The 23426-nt window shown below is 33.1% G+C and overlaps 2 protein-coding genes across 2 annotated transcripts; both read left to right on the forward strand.

Moving 5' to 3' along the window:
* The first annotated feature begins 5545 nt into the window (after positions 1–5545).
* LOC145620467 (cleavage and polyadenylation specificity factor subunit 3-I-like) lies at positions 5546–12200 on the forward strand. Its single transcript, XM_081675147.1, has 6 exons — positions 5546–5748; positions 6479–6640; positions 6738–6835; positions 7175–7220; positions 7298–7447; positions 10413–12200. Exons 2-6 carry the CDS (start codon positions 6488–6490, stop codon positions 12048–12050), a joined length of 2085 nt encoding a protein of 694 aa, XP_081531273.1. The 5' UTR covers positions 5546–5748; positions 6479–6487; the 3' UTR covers positions 12051–12200.
* A 3686-nt stretch (positions 12201–15886) lies between these two features.
* LOC145620613 (magnesium transporter MRS2-4-like) lies at positions 15887–22523 on the forward strand. Its single transcript, XM_081675312.1, has 4 exons — positions 15887–16362; positions 17744–18186; positions 19370–19648; positions 21993–22523. The coding sequence occupies exons 1-4, from the start codon at positions 16026–16028 to the stop codon at positions 22269–22271; spliced, it is 1338 nt and encodes a 445-aa protein (XP_081531438.1). The 5' UTR covers positions 15887–16025; the 3' UTR covers positions 22272–22523.
* The last annotated feature ends 903 nt before the right edge of the window (positions 22524–23426 follow it).

Here is a 23426-nt window from a genome sequence, read left to right on the forward strand (position 1 = left end):
AAACCGAGACCCATCCCCGCCCCACTGGGGCGGGGATGGGGCGGGTCTCCTACTTGACCCGCCCCACTGACATCCCTATCCACTACTCCGTATTAATGTGGTTGGCAAGTTGTCACTTGATAGTTGGAGTGGAAGTGGGATTGTCACTGCACTTTTTCAAAGTGGGGTGCATTATTTTTGTTAGCAAGTCTCAATATAAAAATTAATGTAAGTGTCTCGAGACATTTCTTAATAAGCAAAATGAGGCCCTTATGTTATTTTTTTTGTCAAATCTGAGCTTAATTTGGATCCTTATAGACTAAAATACCCCCCCAAAACCTTAAAACGGAATATATCTAACACGCAAATCGATAAAAAAATACTAAAAATTTGATAGTGGACCCTTCTAACTGAATTTTTAACGGCATGATAACGGCAATGTTACTTTATGGAAACAAAATGTATATTGGGGTTACAATGTGAAAAGTGTTATATGTTGGGACACAACGTAGAAAAGTGAAAATAATAGGGTTATTATATAGAAAACCCTTTTTTTTTTTATAAGCTAGAGTTAGGTTTGTATATTTATCGAGATAAAACTATTTGACTATTAATATCCTTAGTTAGAGGTTAGTAAAATTTATGAATTATTTTATAAAAGTAGACATTATGACAAATCTAACAATTTATTATATGATCATATTTATTTATACTGTATAATATTGGTTAAAAAAAAAAAAAAAAAAAAAAAATCAAGTCAATGATGACATATGTATCTATTTTAAATTACGCATTGGCAATTATAAATTAATAAGTGATGTAATTAAAAAAATAGAGGTAGAACAAAGTGTAGTTACATTTTAAAATACGTAGTAAAAAAAAAAAAACCAATCGCAAGCATAGCAATCAACAAAACTTATAAATCGTAAAGTATTTTTTAAATAAGTTCATTGGTAGTTCGGAATCGATCCACAAGGACAAATGGACAGTTCTTTATGCTAAATACAACAATAAATTTTGGTTTTTATTTTTGGTTGTGGGTCTGTTTCAAATTTAACTTTATTTGCTCTTAAGTTAGCGATTTGAAGTTAGTTTTGGTTGGACGTGATGAAGGAGGATTTTGAGTTTGCTCCTATCTTGTTTTTTCATTTGAGCAATCGGAGGATAATGACAAGGATGTAGAAGAATTATTAATTTGAGAAGCTTGATGATGTGATTACTTATTTGTTATCACTTAAATAAAATGAAAACTCTTTGTATAAATTGAATAATGTAAGAATGCTTTAGTCAAGTATATCAAAGTTAAAACAGTATTATGCTCTTTGCTTTTGTTGTGTTTACGGGTTGGAGAGATGATGTTTTAGCTAAAGAGTTGGCTATATAAGCCTCCATCGAAACCTTACTATATGTACCTTGAAATTAAATAAGTTGTCGTAATCTGCTTATTGGTTTAATTTTGGAGATTAATGATAAGGGCGTGGAGGTTCTTTATAGAAGAGGCATGTGCCATGGCTCTAGCAAATTTAGGAATTTTGGAATGAGTTGGAACAAAAAATTAACTATAAAGAAAAGAGCAAATGGATTTGGCAAGCAAAATGTCCTCCGATCAGAGCCAAGGAGTGTTGTCATAATTAATAAGGGTTTGTTCTCATTGATTGAAGTGAGCTGAACTGAAATGAATATTTTGAAGAAAAGGAAATTAAGAGCTAAACTGAATTGAATTTATTAGAGCTGAACTGAACTTATTAGAGCTGAATTGAATTGAAAATAAAAGTATAAGAACAGGCCCTAAGAATAGTTGTTCTCGTGAACAAATTGTAGGGTCCAAATAAAGAAGAGATGAATGTGGTGGGCCCTAAGAATAGTTGTTCTCGTGAACAAATTGTAGGGTCCAAATAAAGAAGAGATGAATGTGGTGGAAACACTTGTTGCCAAGCCAGGAGAAGGGCATTGAAGATCTAAATCAAAGTCAAGATTTGTATGAAAGACAAATATTATTCCATGGATTTTGATAATTCAAGAGACTTGAAATCAAGGTCATTTTGTTAGAGATAATATCGGAATATATTTTCCGTATCGATCTTATTAGGAGAATAATATATTTAGGTTTATTATATGTTAAGATATTATTTAAGTATATATCTTTTAGGAAGATTGTTTCCTATCTTATGTTCTTAGGTTTTGTATAAATACTTTACCTATTGATGAATAATAAACAAGCCATTCTATTCACTCTTCTCTATTAATTTGTCATGGTATCAAGAGCCGGTTAAATCTTGGGAATGTTAATAAAAAATCCCCCTGCCGGTGGGTTAGAAATTAAACCCACCGGTGGGATGAACCTTTAGCAAAAATTACCATTTTTTTTTCACATAGTTTATTCCGCTGTGCAAGTTAGTGTTGGTGCGTTTTAGACTTTTAGTTGATGACTTGATGTATACATTACATCATGCGTGGTTAATAATTTAAAGATTGAGATTAAGTTGCTGGTGTGTGTCATGGTGTGGATCCTCCAGGACGAATATTGGGGGCGGCATACATGAGGTTTTCACCAAAAAAAAAAAAAACAAAGGGTTATCGTGTGTCGTGAGATAAGATATATTGGTTCTCCTTGTGCCGTGAGACAAAGTTCATGTGTTGGTTCTCCTTGTGCCGTGAGACAAGGGTTTTAAATGTTTTGAGTGTGGTTTACTCTAAAAGACCAAAAAAAAAGTTTTGAGTGTGGTTTACTCTGAAAAACCAATAAGAAATTTGAGTGTGGTTTACTCTGAAAAACCAATAAGAAATTTGATTGGAGCTCGGTTTTGCTCTGGAAAAACCAAAAATTGTTATATTTGCAAGTTCAAAAAGAATGACGCTCCTGCGAATTGATTGATGATTGATGAGTTCGAAAAGATGAACGTTCTCATCGTTGAAAAAGAAGAAACCAAAAATTAAAGGCGACATCACAAAATTGTGCATCTCGACTTCAACAAATTGAAGAATTTCCAATCGCAACGTTCGTGTTACTGCCGTTACGATTGCGGGAGGGTGTTAGAGATAATATCGGAATATATTTTCCGTATTGATCTTATTAGGAGAATAATATATTTAGGTTTATTATATGTTAAGATATTATTTAAATATATATCTTTTAGGAAGATTGTTTCCTATCTTATATTCTTAGGTTTTGTATAAATACTTTACCTATTGATGAATAATAAACAAGCCATTCTATTCACTCTTCTCTATTAATTTGTCACATTTAGTTGTAACCCTTTTGACGCTAAGTTGGCTTTTGTCAATAGAATAAATTAAAGTCATCTTCATGCTTGTAGATGACTCATGTATATTTAGATAAGTCGAGATATAAGGAAAAGAGTTGTGGCTCTATCAAATATCAACTACATTTAATGTCATGTTGAAGGGACATACCTTCAACCCAAAATAACATATCTTGATGGAGACCCCTCACAAACATAGTTTGAGGAAAGTAGCGTTCTCAAACTTAAATCCACTACGAGTGAAATACAAAATGATGACACTATTCCAAGAAATCATAATTTGTGTTATGAAAGGATTGATGAACATGTTCATTTGTTGTGCAAACTCCAAGGGTGACTATTAGGTCCGAGGTCTTAATACAATTAATGTGAAGGTTAGAAGTTCGCCTATTATTCCTAGGAAAGTCAGCATACAACCTATGTTTGAGCTCACATCACATTAATGGGCGTGTTTAGCACTAGGTTTTTAGCGGCTTTAATTTTAGTGGTTTGACTTATTCAAACCATTATTTTGTAAATATATGAGTGTTTGACAATGTAGTGGTAACACTGGTAAGAGTAGAATTTAGTGGTTGGAGTAGCTTTTGTAAAAAGCTATGTAGCGGTTGGAATTTGTCTTCTACGAAGTATATTTTTATAATTTCACAGTTAATAGCTAGCCAACAACTTTTTTACCAAACACTCATATTTAATTGATTAACTAGTGAGTAGCTCGGGCGTTGCCCCGAGTTGCTACTGTTGTAGACGTGCAATCAATAAGTTTTTTAAAAGACTTTTTAAAATTGTATAATCATTATTATTGTCAAACTAAAATTGAGGTTTTTTTTTTTTAGTATATTTTATTTTAATTGATTCTTGTGGTTTGCACTTATATAATTTTTTTTACATATTGATAATATACTTGATAATTGGCTTAGATGGTGGACTGGTTATTCTTGTTGTAAGAGATTGAGGGTTCGATCCCCCTTATCCTTATGTTTTTATATTCAATAATGTTGGTTGTTTGGGTGATGTGGCATCATGAGACATTGGACAGCTAACAACTAGTTGACAAATAAGCTACACATACAGCTAATAGCTACTATCACAGCTAACAACTACCTCTATTTATACTTTGCTGAACACGCCCATTAGCAATTCGAGGAGGAAAGGAAAGGATTTACAAAAGTTATGATCAACAACATATCCAATCATCAAAAGTGGAGAATAAAAGAAAGAGTTTGGAACTGAAAGTAAGAACACACACCCCATCTACGCCTATCCTATCATTAAATCCATTTTTCTTGCTTTAAAGAGGAAGGGTGGTACACCAATGGATCTCTGCAATGACCCAACCAACCAAGGAAAAAACTTAATATTACTATGTATGTATGTATTTCTAATTCTAAGTGACATTGTAGTAGTCGTAAGGCTACTCAACATCTAGAAACTATCGTTAAAGATAAGAAGCTTTCTTTTATCATGTATATTTACTCAATTGGAAAAAATCTATACCCCCAAAGTATAAGTAAAGATGGCTCTGGCCGAGCCATGAGTTTGGCTCTCGAACCTAAAACTGGGCCCTACCCAATATTAGTGTGTCGTGTGTGGGCCGAGCCTGAAATTGCAAAAATAAAAAAGGTCAAGTCACAGGTTGAGCCCATTTGTGGGCGTGCCGGGTCGGCTGAGGGATTGAATCTACAATCTCAAAGGCAAGCCAAGTACTCCTCTAAGGGCCTGTTCACTTCAGCTTAATTTCAGCTCCAATCAGTTTAGTTCAGCTTCAATCAGTTTAGTTCAGTTCAGCTCCTAATTTCCTTCTCTCATAAAATATTCATTTCAGCTCTATTCAATTCAGTTCAGTTCAACTCCAATTAGTTCAGTTCAGCTCAATTCAGTAAACGTGAACAAGCCCTAATACCCTATTCACTACACTTTCTTTTTGCTGAACTGAAATAATTTTTTACTTTATAGAAATTATTTAAATTATTCTTACTAGTATCTATACTATATACTAAAGTAATCACCGGAGGGACACTTGGCATGATTTTGTAAAAAAATTTCCCTCCAAAATGCTCTAATTTTTTTTTTTTTTTTGGTAAAAAAAAAAATTCTATTAAAAAATTAAAATTTTTAAAGGATAAACATTTATAAATTCAAATTTCAAAAAAAAAAAAAAAGTGTTACAAATATCATTTAATTACAATTAACTATTACGAGTATTATTACTAAATCATACGTAGTAGTTTATAAATCCCTGCATTGCACGGGGATCAAACTAGTTAACGTAATAATCCTATGTATTTCTTTACCACCATACTACATAACCCAATCGAGGACAAATTTTGCACTATACTAGCAAATTCGGAACTCTGCCAAAGCTTCCCCGAACTCCCCTAACCGACCGGCAATCTCTGTCTCTCTCACATTTCATTCCACCCAAAACCACCGTCTTCATTGCCGTCCACAACCTACCACCACCTCTTCATTGCTTTCACCTCCACTTCCACCACTTACATTGGCTTTGGTAAGTTTTATGCTTCGGTTTTTATAACTTAGGTTTTCTAATTAGGGTTTTATTGCTGTTAATTGAGTAGGATTTGATATGGACTTTTGTTATTTTATCGATTTTAATTATGATATTTGATTGATTTTGAGCTTAGGGAACTGTATTACGTAGTATTTGAGTTGCACACCAAGTGTTCGATGAAATGCATGAGTGAAAATGTTTTTATATTTTTGGGTTGTTGTTTACTTTTATTGATAGTAAAATTGTATGTTTACAAACTGATTTCAGCTTGATTGCACCTAAGTTTTGAAAAGATTGATGCTTCAGTTCTAGGCTTCCTGATTTTCCGGGTTGAACCCTATAGTTCATGAATTTAGGTCAAAGATTTGGATTGGAATTAGAGATTAGCCGATATGTATAATGTCATAGCTTTGTATATTGTATTGATTAGAAAACCGGGCATTGTGGGAATTGGCTGAAGTATTTATTATGTAGTGTAGCAAATAAAGTGAGAATAGCGTTTCAAATTCTTACAATGTCATCCCCAAGAGTGCGGTGATGTGAACAATTTCATTCCCTGTTCGTTTTCAAAGACAGGATGAACCTAAGTGCATGATTTGTATGAACCTAGGAAAGGAAATGTAATGGAAATAAATAGGAAGGTTTATAGTTGTTGCATGTTTGAGTTTCAAGTGAGTATTATCTGTTGTTTTAAAACACTATATGATTGTTGCTGTCCTTGTTGAAGGATTTAAATATGGCGTCAACTGGTCAGCCACCATCATCGCTGAAGAAACGTGATTCTCCAGCCACAAGAGAAGGCGATCAACTTATCATAACCCCATTAGGCGCTGGAAGTGAAGTGGGTCGATCTTGTGTTTATATGTCCTACAAAGGGAAGACTGTAATGGTATAGACTGCTCACTATTTCTACCCTGTTAGTGGGACTGAATGTTTATGCCTTATCTCTTTTTGGTCACGTAAATCTTTTATTATCTTTCTTCCAGTTTGACTGTGGGATTCACCCTGCATATTCTGGAATGGCTGCTTTGCCTTACTTTGATGAAATTGATCCTTCAACAATTGACGTTCTTCTGATTACTCAGTATGTTTTTCTTTCCTTTTTCAGCTGCTTTGTTCAGACATCCAACTTTGTTTTAATTTTGTAAAGGTTTTTGCATATGTTGAATTCTACCTTTGTCCAATTCGTTGTCTTGTTGGTAAGGCCTAAAGATAGTAGGCCATTCTCTAAACCTTACAACCAACTTAACAATGTTGTATTCTCCTTAAAAATCTACCGTGCTCTTCTTATTACTCCTGCTTTTTTGTTGCATCTTGCTTTTCTGTGGGTTTTTTGCTTTTTTGTTATTTCTTGCTTTTCTGTTCTTGTTGTTTTTATTTTTATTATTTGATTCATTCCATTGATCCCACATCATAACTGCAGCTTTCACTTGGATCATGCTGCATCTCTTCCATATTTCTTGGAAAAGGTTTGTGTTTGCTTGAACTGTAATAATATACTTCAGGTGACCCTCTACTTGTACTTACTCTCTGTTTCTATTATCAGACTACATTCAAAGGCAAAGTTTATATGACTCATGCAACTAAAGCTATCTACAGACTACTTTTGTCTGATTATGTCAAAGTCAGCAAAGTTTCAGTTGAAGACATGCTGTTTGATGAGCAAGATATCCTTCGTTCTATGGACAGAATTGAGGTTGGTTTTCTCTCCAAATTGCACAGGAATATTATCGTTGTTTTGGTATTGCCTCTATTTTCCGTCTTTGTTTGTTTAGCATCTTAATTGCTTTTGTGAAGTTGAAGGTCTTATTTGGCAATGAGAGGTTAGCTGTTATTCCTGTTAGTTGTTTGTATGAGCTAGTTTGGTTTGACTAGTCGCTTGCTATTTATGTAAAAGTAAAAGTGTTTGGTAAATAGCTTCAAGCTAATAACTATTTAATTGTGTAAAATGATCAATAAGGATATATATATTTTTAGTTATTATTAGTTTGAGCAAACTTGGTATTAGTATTATTTGATCAGCTTTAAGATAGAAGAGTAATATCTCTTTAACTGCCACAAACCTATCATAAAAAAACTCATATTACTAGCCTTTTCAAAATTAGCCTTTTAAAAACTTTCTAAATCCCCGCACCCAATGATCCAAACACTCATATTAGAGGTTTTTGAGTTAGTCATACCTCTCTTTTTGCCCCAAACCTCTTCTATCCAAACACCCCCAAACATATTGAATTGATGGTATTGTTATAAACTTTTAATGAAATAATGATCTACTAGTCATCGTACTTTCATAGTCAATAGAGTTCCACATGGCTTACTTTTCCTAACTGATAATTATCCGGAAAATTGGATTTTATACGGGCCATTTGGCTTCCAAGCTCCAACTTACCCATTTTCTTATGGGTCAGCTCTTGTATCTGCAACTTCTTTTGACCATGTTGGAACTTAGGTGTATGTAGCCGTGTAGATTGAATCCACGGTGTCTTAAGTCATGAATGCCAACATTATAGCTACAACACGCTTGAGGCCTTTTACGGTGCTTAGGGCAATTGTTCTCTTGAACAATGGAAGAACTAAGAGTCTTAACAGATTTTTTAAAATATTTTTTTCATCTCTAACAAGGGGACTGTGTCATCTATGTGTTATGTATATTTTCTGTTTCCTGCTATCTTTTACCTATGCCTTCTATAGTCTTTCTAAACCTTTTCCCCTTGGCTTGTTAGCTTTTCTATATACTTCCTCCATTCTTTTTAAGTTGACACGTTATAACTTTTGATGCTATTCAAATGCATAACTTTAACAATCTTTTTGTGATTTATGCTTAAGATAGATTATAGTCATGTGGGATTTTGTTAATTTCGCATTGTTGCATATATTCAAAATGCCCAACTTTTTATAATTTTTATTCGTTGAAAGATATTTATGGTTGAAGTTTTGCATTGGCATACTTCATAAAAGAAATGTGTCAATTTAAAAATAAAAAAGGAAGTATATTATTAGTGTTGCCATTGTCATTATTATCACTGTTTATTTACCATTATGCTGTTCTAGCTTTTTTGCATTTAGTTATATACTCTTCCAGAAATCTAAGTATAACTTGAAAAAAGTAGCAATACTCCCTATGGCCTTATTTATATGACACACTTTGACTTTTTATTTTTTATTTTTTTTTTTTTTTATAACTATTTAAACACTCCTCTTGGACCATTTTTTTGCTCACAGATGTAAACAAATGTTATTATGTTAATGCATAAGATGTTGGAGTTATAGTAATGTATGTTTTTCAAAATATTAACTTTTTTTAATTCTTACTTCTTCCTCCGTTTTTTTTAGTTGCATCACTTTAAAAATTGCAGACTCCTAGGCACTTTTTAGATATGAGAGAGATAGAGGAAAAGAAAAAGGTAGACACATGTCATAGGAGAGAGATAGAGAGAGTTTATTAATTAAAAAGGAAGATGATGCATCTATATTGAAACTTCCTTTTTTAAAAAGTAATGCATCTAAAAAAAGGAGGAAGTAATAAATAATAAAAGATATTGATAGGGATAGGGGTAGTATTTAAGGGTTTATTTATTTATTTATTTTTAGTTTTGCACTTGAATTAAGGTGACAAAACCACCAAAATTCTAGTATAATTGTATATGTGAGTGTAAGTTTGAAAAGATGATAGCATTTTTAGAGGGAAAGGAAAGAAGGGGAAAACGAGGGAAGAAAAAAAGGAAGTGAGGAGCAAGGGGTGGATTTAGTGAGCTTCAATTCCTCACCAAATTCCCCGATAATGGAGGGATTTGATTTATTAAATGAAAAAGAAAAATGGATCCCTCTAATTTTTTTTCCCTTACCATCTAATAATGGAAAATTAATCCCTTACTTTCCCTTTTGGCCTTACTTCCCTTAAACTTCAAATCTTTCTATCCAAATATAGTGTTAATAATGGTTAGGGTTAGATAGAACCATTTAAATTTTATATTGGAGTTGTAAAACTTATGTTTCAACTCCATATAGTACTCGAAAAAAAAAAAAAAAAAAAAAAGTTAGGTGGGAAGATTAATTTTCCTTTATGCAAGTCTAGTTTCTGTTTCTAAAACAATTGTTATTATTGTTCAACCATTTTCATGAACTTCTTTATTACGAGTTTATGAGTACTCCATCACTACATTTCACTTCACATTAGAAAGTTACTAGTTAACACTCAACAGTGATTAGCAATGTTACAGTAAGTATACATTCATCTTGGTCTCTTGTCAAAATAATGATAATATTAATAAAATATTGTTGCTCTCTCTATGCTTTGTTTGTGCTGTGAATCCATATTTTTTGTTTGTTGCTTTGTACATGATTAAGTTTCCCTATACAAGAATTGAAGCATGGACATCTTGAGGAAGCATGCTGTTGGATGGAACTTTAAAGCAACCATTATTTATCAATTACATCTATGTAATATTTAACTGGGGAAACTGAATCTGGTTACTTAATTTTTTAGCGAAATATCTTTGCATGATAAGCATTAGCTTGATTTTATTTATTCACTTTACATGGAATATTGTCCATTGATGACTTGTAAGACATTCTCATGCAGCATATAAGAGTCTTTATGTTGAAATGCATTCTGACATAGTGATATGGTCACCATTGATAATGTATCATACCATCTGTAGGTTATTGATTTTCATCAAACTTTAGAAGTAAATGGAATTCGTTTCTGGTGTTATACTGCTGGTCATGTCCTTGGTGCAGCCATGTTCATGGTGGACATTGCCGGAGTGAGAGTGCTTTATACTGGTGATTATTCCCGTGAAGAAGACAGACATTTACGTTGTGCTGAGACTCCTGAGTTCTCTCCTGACATATGTATTATTGAATCCACTTATGGTGTTCAGCAACATGAACCTAGGCACATGAGAGAGAAACGCTTCACTGATGCTATTCACTCTACTGTTGCCCAAGGGGGCCGTGTTCTTATTCCGGCATTTGCTCTAGGTCGGGCTCAAGAACTGTTATTAATTCTTGATGAGTATTGGTCGAATCACCCTGAGCTTCACAACATCCCCATATATTATGCTTCTCCTCTTGCCAAAAGATGCATGGCTGTCTATCAGACCTACATAAATGCTATGAATGACAGGATCCGCAGCCAATTTGAAAGTTCAAACCCCTTTGACTTCAAGCACATATCTCCACTGAAGAGCATTGAGAATTTTGATGATGTTGGTCCCTCAGTGGTGATGGCAAGTCCAGGTGGGCTTCAGAGTGGGTTGTCCAGACAGCTTTTTGACAAGTGGTGTACAGACAAGAAAAATACATGTATCATTCCTGGGTATGTAGTTGAAGGGACGTTAGCCAAAACCATCTTAAACGAACCAAAGGAAGTGACCCTGATGAACGGTCTTTCTGCTCCTCTTAATATGCAGGTCTATTACATATCCTTCTCTGCTCATGCTGATCATAATGAAACAACTGCTTTCCTTAAAGAGCTTATGCCTCCAAACATAATACTTGTTCATGGAGAGGCTACTCAAATGGGAAGGCTTAAACAGAGTCTCATCAGCATGTTTTCTGACCAGAACACCAAAATTATGTCTCCTAAGAATTGCCAGTCTGTTGAAATGTATTTTAGTTCTGAAAAAATGGCAAAAACCATAGGAAGGCTCGCTGAGAAAACCCCTGAAGTTGGTGAAACTGTGAGTGGTTTATTGGTGAAGAAAGGCTTCACTTACCAGATTATGGCCCCCGAAGATCTTCACTTATTTTCTCAGCTATGCACAGCTAATGTTAACCAACGGATTACCATTCCTTATTCTGGTGCATTTGGTGTTTTGAAGCACAGATTAAAGCAGATATATGAGAGTGTTGAATCTGGGGTTGATGAAGATTCTAATGTTCCAACGTTACGGGTACATGATTCTGTTACTATAAAGCAGGAGTCAGAAAAGCATGTATCCCTTCATTGGCCAGCTGATCCAATCTGCGACATGGTTTCAGATTCAATCGTGGCCATGGTTTTAAATATGAGCAAAGAGATGCCAAAAGTAGTGGTTGATTCAGAGTCTGAAAAAACTCAAGAAAGTCAGGAGAAGATGGAGAAGGTTGCGCATGCCCTTCTGGTATCGCTGTTTGGAGATGTGAAGTTAGGTGAAGATGGGAGGTTGGTGATCACTGTTGACAACAACGTGGCTTATCTTGACAAACAGAGTGGTGATGTTGAGAGTGAGAATGAAGGGCTGAAGGAAAGAGTTAGAACAGCATTCCGACGTATCCATAGTGTTGTTAAGCCTATTCCTCTTCCTGCTGCGTAGCTGACTACTAACACCTAGACTTTTTATCTTAATTTGATAAGTCAATAGCGGTATACAGGTTAGAGTATTTATGGTGAGTCTGTATCTTGTTTGATCTTAACTTTGTTATGGACAGATTAAATGCCAATTGTTGTACATTTTTTCTGTGAATGCAGCTTTTTTTGCCCCTTTTTTTGCTTATTGAATGAAAAGGATATATTTTACTGCTCACCTCATTCTAATTCGAGAAAAATCAAGTTTATATCAAGTTTGATACACAAAAAATGTAAATCATGGGGTAGTATGGTCATTTTAGCTACTAAATAAGGGATAACTTAGTCATTTTACCTAAACTTAGTCTTTTTATTACTTTTTATTTCTTAAAAAATGGTGGCTGATTTACAGTTGTTATAAAAATAGGGTGGAAGTAACTATTCTAATTATTTACGTCGATAAAAAAAATAAATAAATTGTGTGCTCCCCCTCGCAAGATAGGGTTTCGTCTTCGAAAGAAAGTTGATCTTTGTCACTGATGCTGAGCTCCGGCACTATGGTTAAGGACCTTATTTCTAAATGCTCTTCTCTTCGTCTTGACAATGATGATGCTGTAGTGGTGGATTTAGGAGGTTCGGAATGAAAAATAATAATAATAAAAAAAAATTAATCTTTTTTTAAATTTTTTATAAACAAGCTAAGTGAAATATATCAAGGGGTATAATTGACTCTATTCTCATTGAGTTGCGGATATAGTTGTCATTTACTACTAAAAGCATGCTACTAGGGTGTTCATTTAGCTACTAATGTAGATAGTGAGGTAGGAGTAGGAGAAGGGACAGGGGTAACAAAGCAATCTGGCCAAAAATGCTTTTTCTAAGGGTTTTGTATGACCCTAGCTACTTTACACACTTTGCTATTAGGGTGTTTTTTTTGTTCAATTGGCCGGTTTACACATTTTGCTGATGGGTTTCGGAGAGAAAAGAGGGATATCGGAGGAAATGGTGCTTCACCGGCGAGAAGGTGGAGGAAGGTGGTGACGACAACCGGGTTTGGATCATTAGAGAGAAAGGGGATGATCTAACTTAGCATATGAGCTTGCATTGTTACTTTTATTTATGACTCAACCAGTAGATTAACAAACTTCATTGATCTAAGTTTGACATGACTCCCTCTTTTCTATATTACTAGTACTACATATACTTTTATACTCCCTATATTGTTTTTAAGTGCCCCAATGTAGCTTGGCACACATACCGATACAAAACTTTGACCAATAATATCTTTAATTACCAATAAGTACATTATAATAATTGAATATTAATAAGTGGTGATTCCAACAAGTATCTAAATTTTTTCTGATGTAAAATTCATAAACATTGATCAAAGTGAGTTAAATAAATAATGTAAAATTTTCAATGAGGCAATTGAAAAATAAAAAAAAAAAAAACACGGAGGGAGTACTAAATAGTGAATACTAGATGAAGCCCGTGCGATGCACGGGTCGGTCTATTATTTTTTAAAAAAATATTTTTGTATAAATCTTAAAATAAAATATAATGAATCATTGATTGTGTCCGTTATTGAGTTCTAAACCAAGAATTTTATGTTGTTTTAACTTCTGAAATACGCTTCTTTGCATATAAATATTGTTGGTACTTGGGATTCCCATAAAATTTTATGTTTTTTCTAAATTTAAAGTACTGATAAATTATTAGCATTGAATATGATAAATTTTGTTGATATAATATATTTTATTTGTTAATAGAATAAATGATAAATGATAAGCGCATACTTTTCTTATTTGCAAGATAAAAAGAAAGGATTATTTTTTATTTTAATGATTTATTAGTTTTTTTAGCTGATCCAAAATTGAATTTTTATTTTATTTTTATTTTTTTTATAGAACGTAGTTTATATTTTTTTATTAGATTATTTTTAATTTATATTTTTTATATCACTTTTTTTGTTTTTAAAGAATATCACTTTTCTTATTACATTATTATTTTATCTAATCTAAAATTGAAAATTTTTTATAGTAATTGAACATGATTTTTATTACAATTTTACTTTTTTAACTTGAAATTATCTTTCTTATATAAATTTAATTTTATTACCATCATTATTGTATTTTATAACTTTTCAAATATGATAATTGAACATTTTATTTCTCACAATTTTTAACTTGAATGTAGTTTATGTTTATTATCTTTCAATCTTTCTTTTTTTTTTTTTTTATAAAACTTAAATTTTTTTGTTATAAGTATATACGAAGTATTATTAAATTGATAATTTAAATTCTAATATCAAAATATAACTTATTCATGAGTTCTTTTTAAATTATTTAATCCTATGTTTTAAAAAAAAAAATTTATTTAAATCCTTATATCTAATGTTGATTTTTAGTTTTCTCCAAAAAAAATAACAAAAGATGATTTTAATTTTTTTTTAAAAAAGATAGTTTTCAAAAATAAATCACTATTTATTTATTTATATCAACGTGGCAAAATTCTTAAATCTCATTCGTCAGTTTTACTTAGATGGCAAGTGAATTTTAAAATCTAAAATAAAATAGAAATCTAATTTTTAATTGGTCGAAATAAGACCTTTGCTTATGTGGCGCGCCAAATGCTCCCAAAAAATGTCTGCATTATTTATATATATTTGATATTAGATTAATCGAATATTTAGATAAAACCATTAATTTTATAAGATAATTTTTATATCCCATGATTTTATATATAAAAAATCACACAAAAAATAATTTTTGTATTAATCATTAAGTATTCCAAATAAACACAATGTAAACAATAATCACAAATATACATTTAAACATGAATTTTAAAAATTAAGCTAAAAAATAACCCATTCATTGATGACCTAATAAAACTGACACAAAATTCATTTGATGTTGTTTTGTATTGATATCAAATTTTGTTGATGGAGTATGATGCGTCAATTTATAGTGATAAATATCACAAATTTTGATTTAATTATAATTAAAGAATAATTTTTATTTACTATCACAAACACCATCAAAATTTATCTTATAATGGTAGATATAAATCATATATCTAAAGATGATTTTTTTTTTTTTAAGATAATAGTTAGTTTATTAAATAAATTAAATCCTAAAAAATCATTATTCGTTGTTTTTACCTACGTGACAAAATTCTTGAATCTCATTCGTCACTTTTGTTTAGGTGGCAAGTGAATTTTTTAATTCAAAAATAAAATAGAAATCTAATTTTTAATTGGTCAAAAAGATACCTTTGCTTATGTGGCGCTCCGAATGCTCTCCAAAAATGCCTATTTTATTTATATACTAGGTTAGTTCCCGTGCCATGCACGGTAATCTTCAATAACCATTATTAAACTATCATCATAATGAGTTTTTATAAACAAAAAATTTTAAAAATATAGTTGACAAATTTTGAGCAAAATAAAGGATTACGAAAGATTTGTTAGATATTAACTGATGTAGAAAATGAGCAAAATAATGTTAAGAATTTTTTATCTATAGATATATAAATATTTGTGTTAAAGATATGTTAAACCTTTTTTTTATTTTAAGTAATTATATTGTATAAGGTTAGAGAATTTTGTAAATAAGATTTGTTTCTTTAATTGTATTTTATTTTAAAAAAAAATTAAGGACACACCAGAAAATGACACATGTCATTGCTGGTGTGTCTTTTAGTATATAGTTATTGATATATTAGATTAGATTAGATTACAATATTATCGCGAAAACGAACAATGAAAAGAAGGTCCACATCCAAAACACCCCAACTTAAAAAATTAGGGTGGAAGGAAAGTAGTTATCTTGCGCAAATCACATCCAATACATTTTTAAACCAACACCAAAATTAATATTCTGCGACTTTTGTTCGAGTTGATGGCAGACAAACCCGACCCGTCGGAACAAACCCAGATTACCCACAAAACCACCCCATTTTCTGAGGAGAGAGAAAGTCCACCACTTCTTCAGGAAGAGAGAGAATGGGGAAGAACCCTTTCTCCTTCCGCCGGACTATCTCTCGTCGCCGGAATCGCAAACTTCCGGCGATGATGTCGCCGGAAACTTCGGGAATTGAAATTGTTCCGACGCCGAAAACCGATGAAGTCGCCGGATCTTCCGCCGACGCTGTTGTCGTTGCGAGTAGTAGTAAAGTGAAGAAGAAGATGGGAGGTTCGAGGTTATGGATGAAATTTGATAAGTTTGGTGAGTCGGAGTTGATTGAGTGGGATAAGAGTTCGATTATCAAGCGTGTTGGGATTCCGGCGAGGGATTTGAGGATTCTTGGGCCTGTTTTCTCTCAATCTTCGAATATTCTTGGTATTGATTTCATCTTTTTGTTTTTTATTTTTGTGATGATTTTGATTTTGAGTTATTTTATGTTGTTTTGTGTTAATTTGAGGTAATTAGACTTTATTGTATGGTTGACTGATCTTATTTTATATGTTTTTGGTGGTAAGTTTTGAATTTTAATGTCGCGCAATAAATTAGTGTGACACAGTCTAAACTCGAGCTAATCTTTTGTAACCAAAGTGCTATAATCAATTTGAGCTAATCTTGTGGAATAATTTTTCTGATTATGTAAAGTTGATTATAACGGGATTAAGGTGGTCCACTAAATATGTGACTTAATGCAATGTAATTTGCGCGTTTTGAATACCAATGGAATAACTAACGCGGATTTAATCAAACAATTATTTGTTCTAAATTGGAGGGAGTTGTGTATTTTGATTTTGTTTCTAATTACTTGTCAATTGTTACTTTGATCAACTTATAAATTTCCTTAATACTTGTTTCTTTGGATTGGAACTTGTCACTTTAGAACACCAATGCAATAGCTAATCGGTCTTGAATTGAACTACAAATACTTAGGGTGCGGGGAGTAATTGCTAATCAGCCAGTGAAGGTGTGAAAGATGTAATTGAAAGTGTGTTATGCAAGAAAACTGGTTGAATATGCTTTCATTACTGATTAGAGGACTATCTTTGAATCTTATTGCTCATTTGGTTGGGAGGGAGTGTTTCAGTTGTTTCTTTAAGATTGCAAAATAAGGCTGACTAGTATATTAGGCAATGGGAGTATTCCCATCACCCTTTGACATTTTATAGTGGGTAAAGAAACTGTCTTATTTATGTTACTCGGTAAATAGATGGGCAATGGGCTGACCTGTTGATTTAATGTTGAGAGTAAGCCAGGATTAGGGATTCGTTCTCTTCATCTAGGTATTATGGTTTGAATTATGAAGGTCAAGGCTCATTTAGTCTGAATCTTTCTGGTCAGATGTCTTAATTTGACTAAGTGATGACCGTATTTTGCACTTATGTGTGATAATAAACATTTTGTAGTAGGATCTTGTTAGATTTGGCAATGTGTATATTCCAAACTTTAATAAAGCATTTATATAAAACAATCAAAGACAATTGGTAATAAATAAATGGAAGTACTCAGCACAAAGATTTGGTATGATTTGATCTAATTTAGACACGAATGAGTTGTAATAAACTATAAAGTGAAGATAATAGGTTGAGGTTGGGCTAAACACGGCCTAGGTTTGCCGCTTTGCTGTAAGCTTAAGTTGCCTTGTATTTGATTTTGTCTTATAATAGTAAAAGTAATACAGTGCTGTTACATGCAATTGCTTACTCAAATCTTTGAGGATGATGCTCAGTCAATTTTTTTTTTCATGTATCTTTTTTGGCAGCTAGAGAAAGAACCATGGTTGTCAATTTAGAGTTCATCAAGGCCATAGTAACTGCTGAAGAGGTGCTTTTACTTGATCCTCTTCGCCAGGAGGTTCTTCCTTTCGTAGATCAGCTTCGGCAACAGCTTCCTCATAAGAATCAGGCTATGAATAAATCAGAACCCGTAAATGATCGTGATAATAAAGTACATTCCAATGAGGCGCAGTGGGCACGTACCCCTGAAGCTGTTGAAGGTGAGCAGCAGGAGCTTCCATTTGAATTTCAGGTGCTAGAAATTGCCTTAGAGGTGGTCTGTTCTTATTTGGATTCCAATGTTGCTGAGCTTGAGAAGCATGCTTATCCTGTGTTGGATGAATTGGCTCGGAACGTAAGCACCAAGAATCTTGAACGTGTGAGGAGCTTGAAGAGTAATCTCACCCGCTTGCTTGCTCGGGTGCAAAAGGTAATACACGCTGAATTGAGCTATGCTTCTAAAATCTTACAGTTGTAGACCTTTCTTTACAGTGTTTGAAAGTATTTTCATATTACTTCTTGTCTAGTAGCCTAGTAGGCATTTTTGTGACGTAGATGAATTAGTATGTGATCATTGTGGAGCCATAGCCAAATTAATAGCCGGGAAAGAAGAGTATTAGCAAACTTATTTAATCTTTCATCCTCTGTGTAGGATCTGTTTACAGATACACCTATATCATCTTTACATTTGTATTCTGAAATCAGGGGATGAACTGCCCAACTTGAGTGCTTGCTGCTCTTGCTCTCATGGGGATTACTTGTGTAGGATTATAGGTAGGTCACAGCTCTTTTTTCTAGTCCGCTGTCTTGTATTTATCTTCTAGTTGCTTGCTTACTAGAAGGAATTAAGATACCTTTTGGACCTCTTGGATTTGCTTTTCAAATTTAATGTCTCCTAAAGCCTGATTCATTCTTTCAATACAGCCAATACACTTATGGAACGTTGTCTTTTGAGTTCTTGGCAGTGCTGTGGAGTGTGCTTGTGATATTTCTTTTGTTAAGAGTATCTGTGCTGAATGTACCTTGTTCATTAATTGCCCACTTTGCCAGCACTTATGTTCGGATTTTTTTTGGAAACTATATCTTTCATGAAAGTTGCTAGGGATCAGACTTTTTGGAAACTCTTATCTTTCATGAAATTGCTAGGGATCAGACTTTTGGTAAATGTCTTTTGCATTTCTCATGAATTTATTGTGTATTTTAAAGCCAAGATAAAGGTCATCTGCTGCAGCCTACATGCCACTTTTTTCGCTGCTTCTGAACTCAGCAGTCACATCGTGTCTTTATCACTCGTCTTGGTCATGATCTTTGCTTTTATCCATTATTTTCCAATTTTTATGGTAGATCATTTGACAAAAATATTAAATGAGGTTTACCACTAATAATTACATTCTTGGATGTATAATGTTTGTGGTCAGTGGTCACATCTTAATCCCCCTTTTAACCTATAATATACATGTAAAGATGCTACAGTGTTAATTTTATGTTGGATTGTACATATGTCTTTGTCACTCATCTTAATCAATAGCTTCTTGACAACAATCCTCTATATCATCTTACTGCTGTATTGTTGTGTTCAGCTTCTGAATAAGTTTAAATCCTAATCTTTCAAGGTAAGAGATGAAATTGAGCACCTTTTGGATGATAATGAAGATATGGCTCATCTATATCTTACGAGGAAGTTGATTCAATATCAACAATCCGAAGCTTTGTTGAATTCAGCTGCTTCACATTCCATTGTCCCGTCACAACATGCTCTTCATCGGAACAGCTCTCATCGGAGTGGAAGTATAATGACCAGCAACTACTGGGATGATGATGTTGAAGATCTTGAGATGTTATTGGAGGCTTATTTCATGCAGTTGGATGGGACTAGGAACAAGATATTGTCTGTAAGTATTGCTCTATTTGTGGAAGATCATAGCAATTTTTTTTCGCTTACATGCAATCATATTTATATATATTTTTTAATCTTTTTGGTGAAGTAATTTGTGTGCTGAGATAGGTATGCTAGCATGTGTAATTTTTACATGTGCTTTTGAGGGGATGTAAGGTTGTATATGCATTGTTTCATCTTGATTTTTCTGGTACCTGCGAGTATTCTGCATGGTTCTTTTTTTTTTTTTTTTTTTTCCTTTTCTTTTCTGTGGTGAGAAAGGGGGAAGAGAGGGGCAGGAGGGTATCTATTTGTGGTGCCTTAAATGTCTTGTGTATGCTCTTTTATCCATAAAGTATTGTAAAGTCTCTTTTTAAACCCTTAGGTATTTGCTATTCTAAATAACATGGGAGTTGGGACAATTTCCTATATGCAATATAGCTAGAGAGGGGGTTGGAAATTTTGGTAAAGGCAATAAGACTTCAAGGATCAAAGCTCTTTTCCTACATATCAATTACAATTTATGAGGACAAAATATTCACAAACGATGGTACCAGGAGGAGTACATTAGGTGATTTTCTCTGTTTCTGATTAAAACAAGTCTGGCATAGTAAAAATGGAGTATGAAAATTGATGAAGTTACTCCGTAGCTTAAGAATGAGATGGAAAAAAAATTGGCACATTCATCCATGTTCTGGGTGGGAGGGAGGACAATTATTAGGCCTAAAATTCCAAGCTGGTGTGCTTTGAAAAAAATGAAAGACCGACAGACTATGGAGCTGCACTAAGATTTTTTATTTATTTTTATTTTTTATTTTTTAATTTACTGTGGGGGCCAAGGACAAGTGGAATAGGGGGTTCCTTTTCACGCTGTATTTGCTGCTTATATGGCAGCATCATGTATGCTCTTTTGCAGTTACTTGTATGGATCTGGTGTGATGTAGCCTGTAGGGGAACTAGTGATCCTTATCCAGCCTTTCTTTTTTGGTATTTTAAATATTTCGTTGCTGGTTGGTAAGCTAGTGCTGGATAGATCTTTGGTTAGCACTCACACTGTCCCTCTAAGTTTATCCCGGTTCCTTGCTGTCCAATTGGGTTTGCTAAGATATAAAAGCTAAGAAAATGACAAAGAACAACTTCACTTGCCAAAACTTCAATCAAGTCTTTGAAAAATAATAATTAACCTTTGGGGCAAACTTAGAGGATGGAGTATGTATGTTGTATCAACAATATTCTGATCAGTTGTGCTGAAATTTTTGATTGACCGAAATTGATTAAGGAACCCAATTTGAAATTGATTGAAATTATTATTGATGTAGCAATCAGAAAAGGTATCTCTCTCTTTTTTTTCTTTTTTTGTCATGAAGTGGCATGTGAGAGATATTATTATTTATTAAGGTGACATTTTGCAATTTTTGGTGGTATTTGCTTTGTCATTATTATAAATAATTAAATAAATATGCACCTATCTGTGCAACGATTCCTAAAAGATTTATTGATTTGATGTAGCCATGTAGGTTCCTTAATGAAATACTGTGATTTATGAAATTTGGTAGGTTTTGGTGTTGATGTGGCATGTCCTGTTAATGCTTTAATCCCTCCTCTCACAGTCTTTTTTTTTTTTTTTTTTGGTTGGTATTTATTTTTATTATTATTTTATTTATTTATTTATTTATTTTTTTTTTTTTTTGGGGGGGGGGGGTGTGTGGGGGAGGGGTTGTGGGGGAGTAAGAGATCCATTTGACATATGATTTGGTGTGATTAGACCCTTTAAAACCCGAACCATGACCGCTTACCCCACCCAAAACCGTACTCTACCCTATTCGAACCAACCTAGTAATCACTGTTTTTATTAATGATTATTCTATTAAAAATTACATATTTGCAGTAGAACATAAAATGACCCGATTCAACCTGAATTTGAAATTAACTTGAATGAGTCTTACCCGAATGGAATTGACCTTGAACAATGCGATCGCTACCTCTGGGAGTGATTTACGCATGATGATTGTGTTTTCTTATTGAATGTAAGCTGGAGTGATTAACACATGATGATTTTGTTTTCTTATTGAACGTAAGCTAAGTCTTAACTACCATTTGATGAACCTCATAGACCATAGTGGTTGTCAACACATACTTTGTATGTTTTTACGAGAAAGTTGAGTTGTCAGAGTCAGAATTATGGCAGACTAACACTAATATAAATCATCTGTAATTTTCTCTTGTCTCAGCTACAAGTGAACTGCTGAAATTGCCAAAGTGCTTAATTCTTTTGTCCTCCCTTCTGGAGAATGATTCCCTAAAGTGTTTGTAGGTCATTATGTTCTTTTAGTTATCTAATAACCATGTATATGGTGCAGGTAAGGGAGTACATTGACGATACGGAAGATTATGTGAATATCCAACTTGACAACCAGCGTAATGAACTTATTCAATTGCAGCTCAATCTGACAATTGCATCGTTTGCTATAGCACTTGATACCCTCATAGCAGGATTTTTTGGCATGAATATACCATGTAGCCTGTATAATATACATGGTATATTTGGCTACGTTATTGGAGGTGGCACTGCCTTTTCTTTTCTGATTTTTCTCCTGATTTTAGGATACGCCAGGTGGAAGAAGCTACTTGGCTCCTAAGTCTTGACCCTGTTTACATTGTAATTGTTGTTAATGATCATAGAGCATAGTTATCTCAAGGTAAATCGTCAATTTTAAATATTCCAACGTGCATAGCATAAGAACTATCTTGATGAGGAAAATGAAACCTCTTACTGGATATCCGTCTCCGTCGAGCACTGAATTATTTAGAGGTTACAAGTCTGTGTTTATGATAAATGCCGCAATTCTGTTGTCAATTTATTTTTATTTATTTATTTTTAAATTGCTCAAGTTTAGTGCCTCTAAAATTTATTCCAGTGAACTGGGCTAGCACTTAAATCAATCGCAGGTGGATCTTTGTATTGACAGTAGATTCATATGCCCAACTGGGCTAGCACTTAACTTTAGTGGCAGAATTTGGTTCTGTTAAGTAAACACAGTAATAGGTCTAGTGTCCGCTGTCAAAAAAAGCAATAGGTCTAGTGACTAACCAAGACAACCAAAGATGAAATAAAGCCTTGCAACGATTCAGTTACACGTCTTAAAATTTTTCAACCATAGGAATTTTCACTTAGTAGACCTTAAATGAATTTACCAAATTGATTTTTGAAATAATTCTTTTAATCTCATATCAGTTTAAATTTATCTTTCACTAAAATTATGGACTTGGCAAAATTGACTTATACTCAATTACCCAACTTGAAACATAGATTTTCCTCAAAAAAAACTTGAAACATAGACTCTGTCCAAAATCAATTGCTCAATTTGACTCTACCTGAATGATCTGATTATAAACATTACTAATACAGTAATACTTGTAGTTATTAAGTACTACGTATTAACTAAGCATATAGACTATAAAAATGAAGAACCAACCCAAAATCAGGCTAAACGAATTTTTCACAAATTAACCCAATTTAAATTAATCTGAACGACTTATGTGTTAATTTATTAAATGAACATTAAAAACTTGCATCTAGAATAGTCACAGCATCCAAATTAAGGTATCACAGGCCTATTGAACCTCGAGGCACAGCTGCACATATTGTTCCTTTTAAAGCTAAGTTCTGTTCTCAAAAACGCAGAATACACTTCAAATAATCGAGTCATAAAATTTGTCATAGCCGACCATTAAAACCAAAAAAAAAAAAAAAAAAAAAAAAGAAAAAAAAAAAAAAATATATATATATATAT

This window comes from Chenopodium album, chromosome 27, assembly GCF_948465745.1.
Source record: "Chenopodium album chromosome 27, dcCheAlbu1.1, whole genome shotgun sequence".
NCBI classification, from domain to species: domain Eukaryota; kingdom Viridiplantae; phylum Streptophyta; class Magnoliopsida; order Caryophyllales; family Amaranthaceae; genus Chenopodium; species Chenopodium album.

What these genes read in the sequence shown, in the direction of transcription:
- LOC145620467 (XM_081675147.1), top strand. Translation starts at nt 6,488, where the DNA reads ATGGCGTCAACTGGTCAGCCACCATCATCGCTGAAGAAACGTGATTCT. An exon ending in GACGTTCTTCTGATTACTCA is followed by an intron (nt 6,836 to 7,174) that starts GTATGTTTTTCT and finishes TCATAACTGCAG; the next exon opens with CTTTCACTTGGATCATGCTG. An exon ending in GTTCTATGGACAGAATTGAG is followed by an intron (nt 7,448 to 10,412) that starts GTTGGTTTTCTC and finishes TACCATCTGTAG; the next exon opens with GTTATTGATTTTCATCAAAC.
- LOC145620613 (XM_081675312.1), top strand. Translation starts at nt 16,026, where the DNA reads ATGGGGAAGAACCCTTTCTCCTTCCGCCGGACTATCTCTCGTCGCCGG. An exon ending in TCAATCTTCGAATATTCTTG is followed by an intron (nt 16,363 to 17,743) that starts GTATTGATTTCA and finishes CTTTTTTGGCAG; the next exon opens with CTAGAGAAAGAACCATGGTT. An exon ending in CTAGGAACAAGATATTGTCT is followed by an intron (nt 19,649 to 21,992) that starts GTAAGTATTGCT and finishes TATATGGTGCAG; the next exon opens with GTAAGGGAGTACATTGACGA.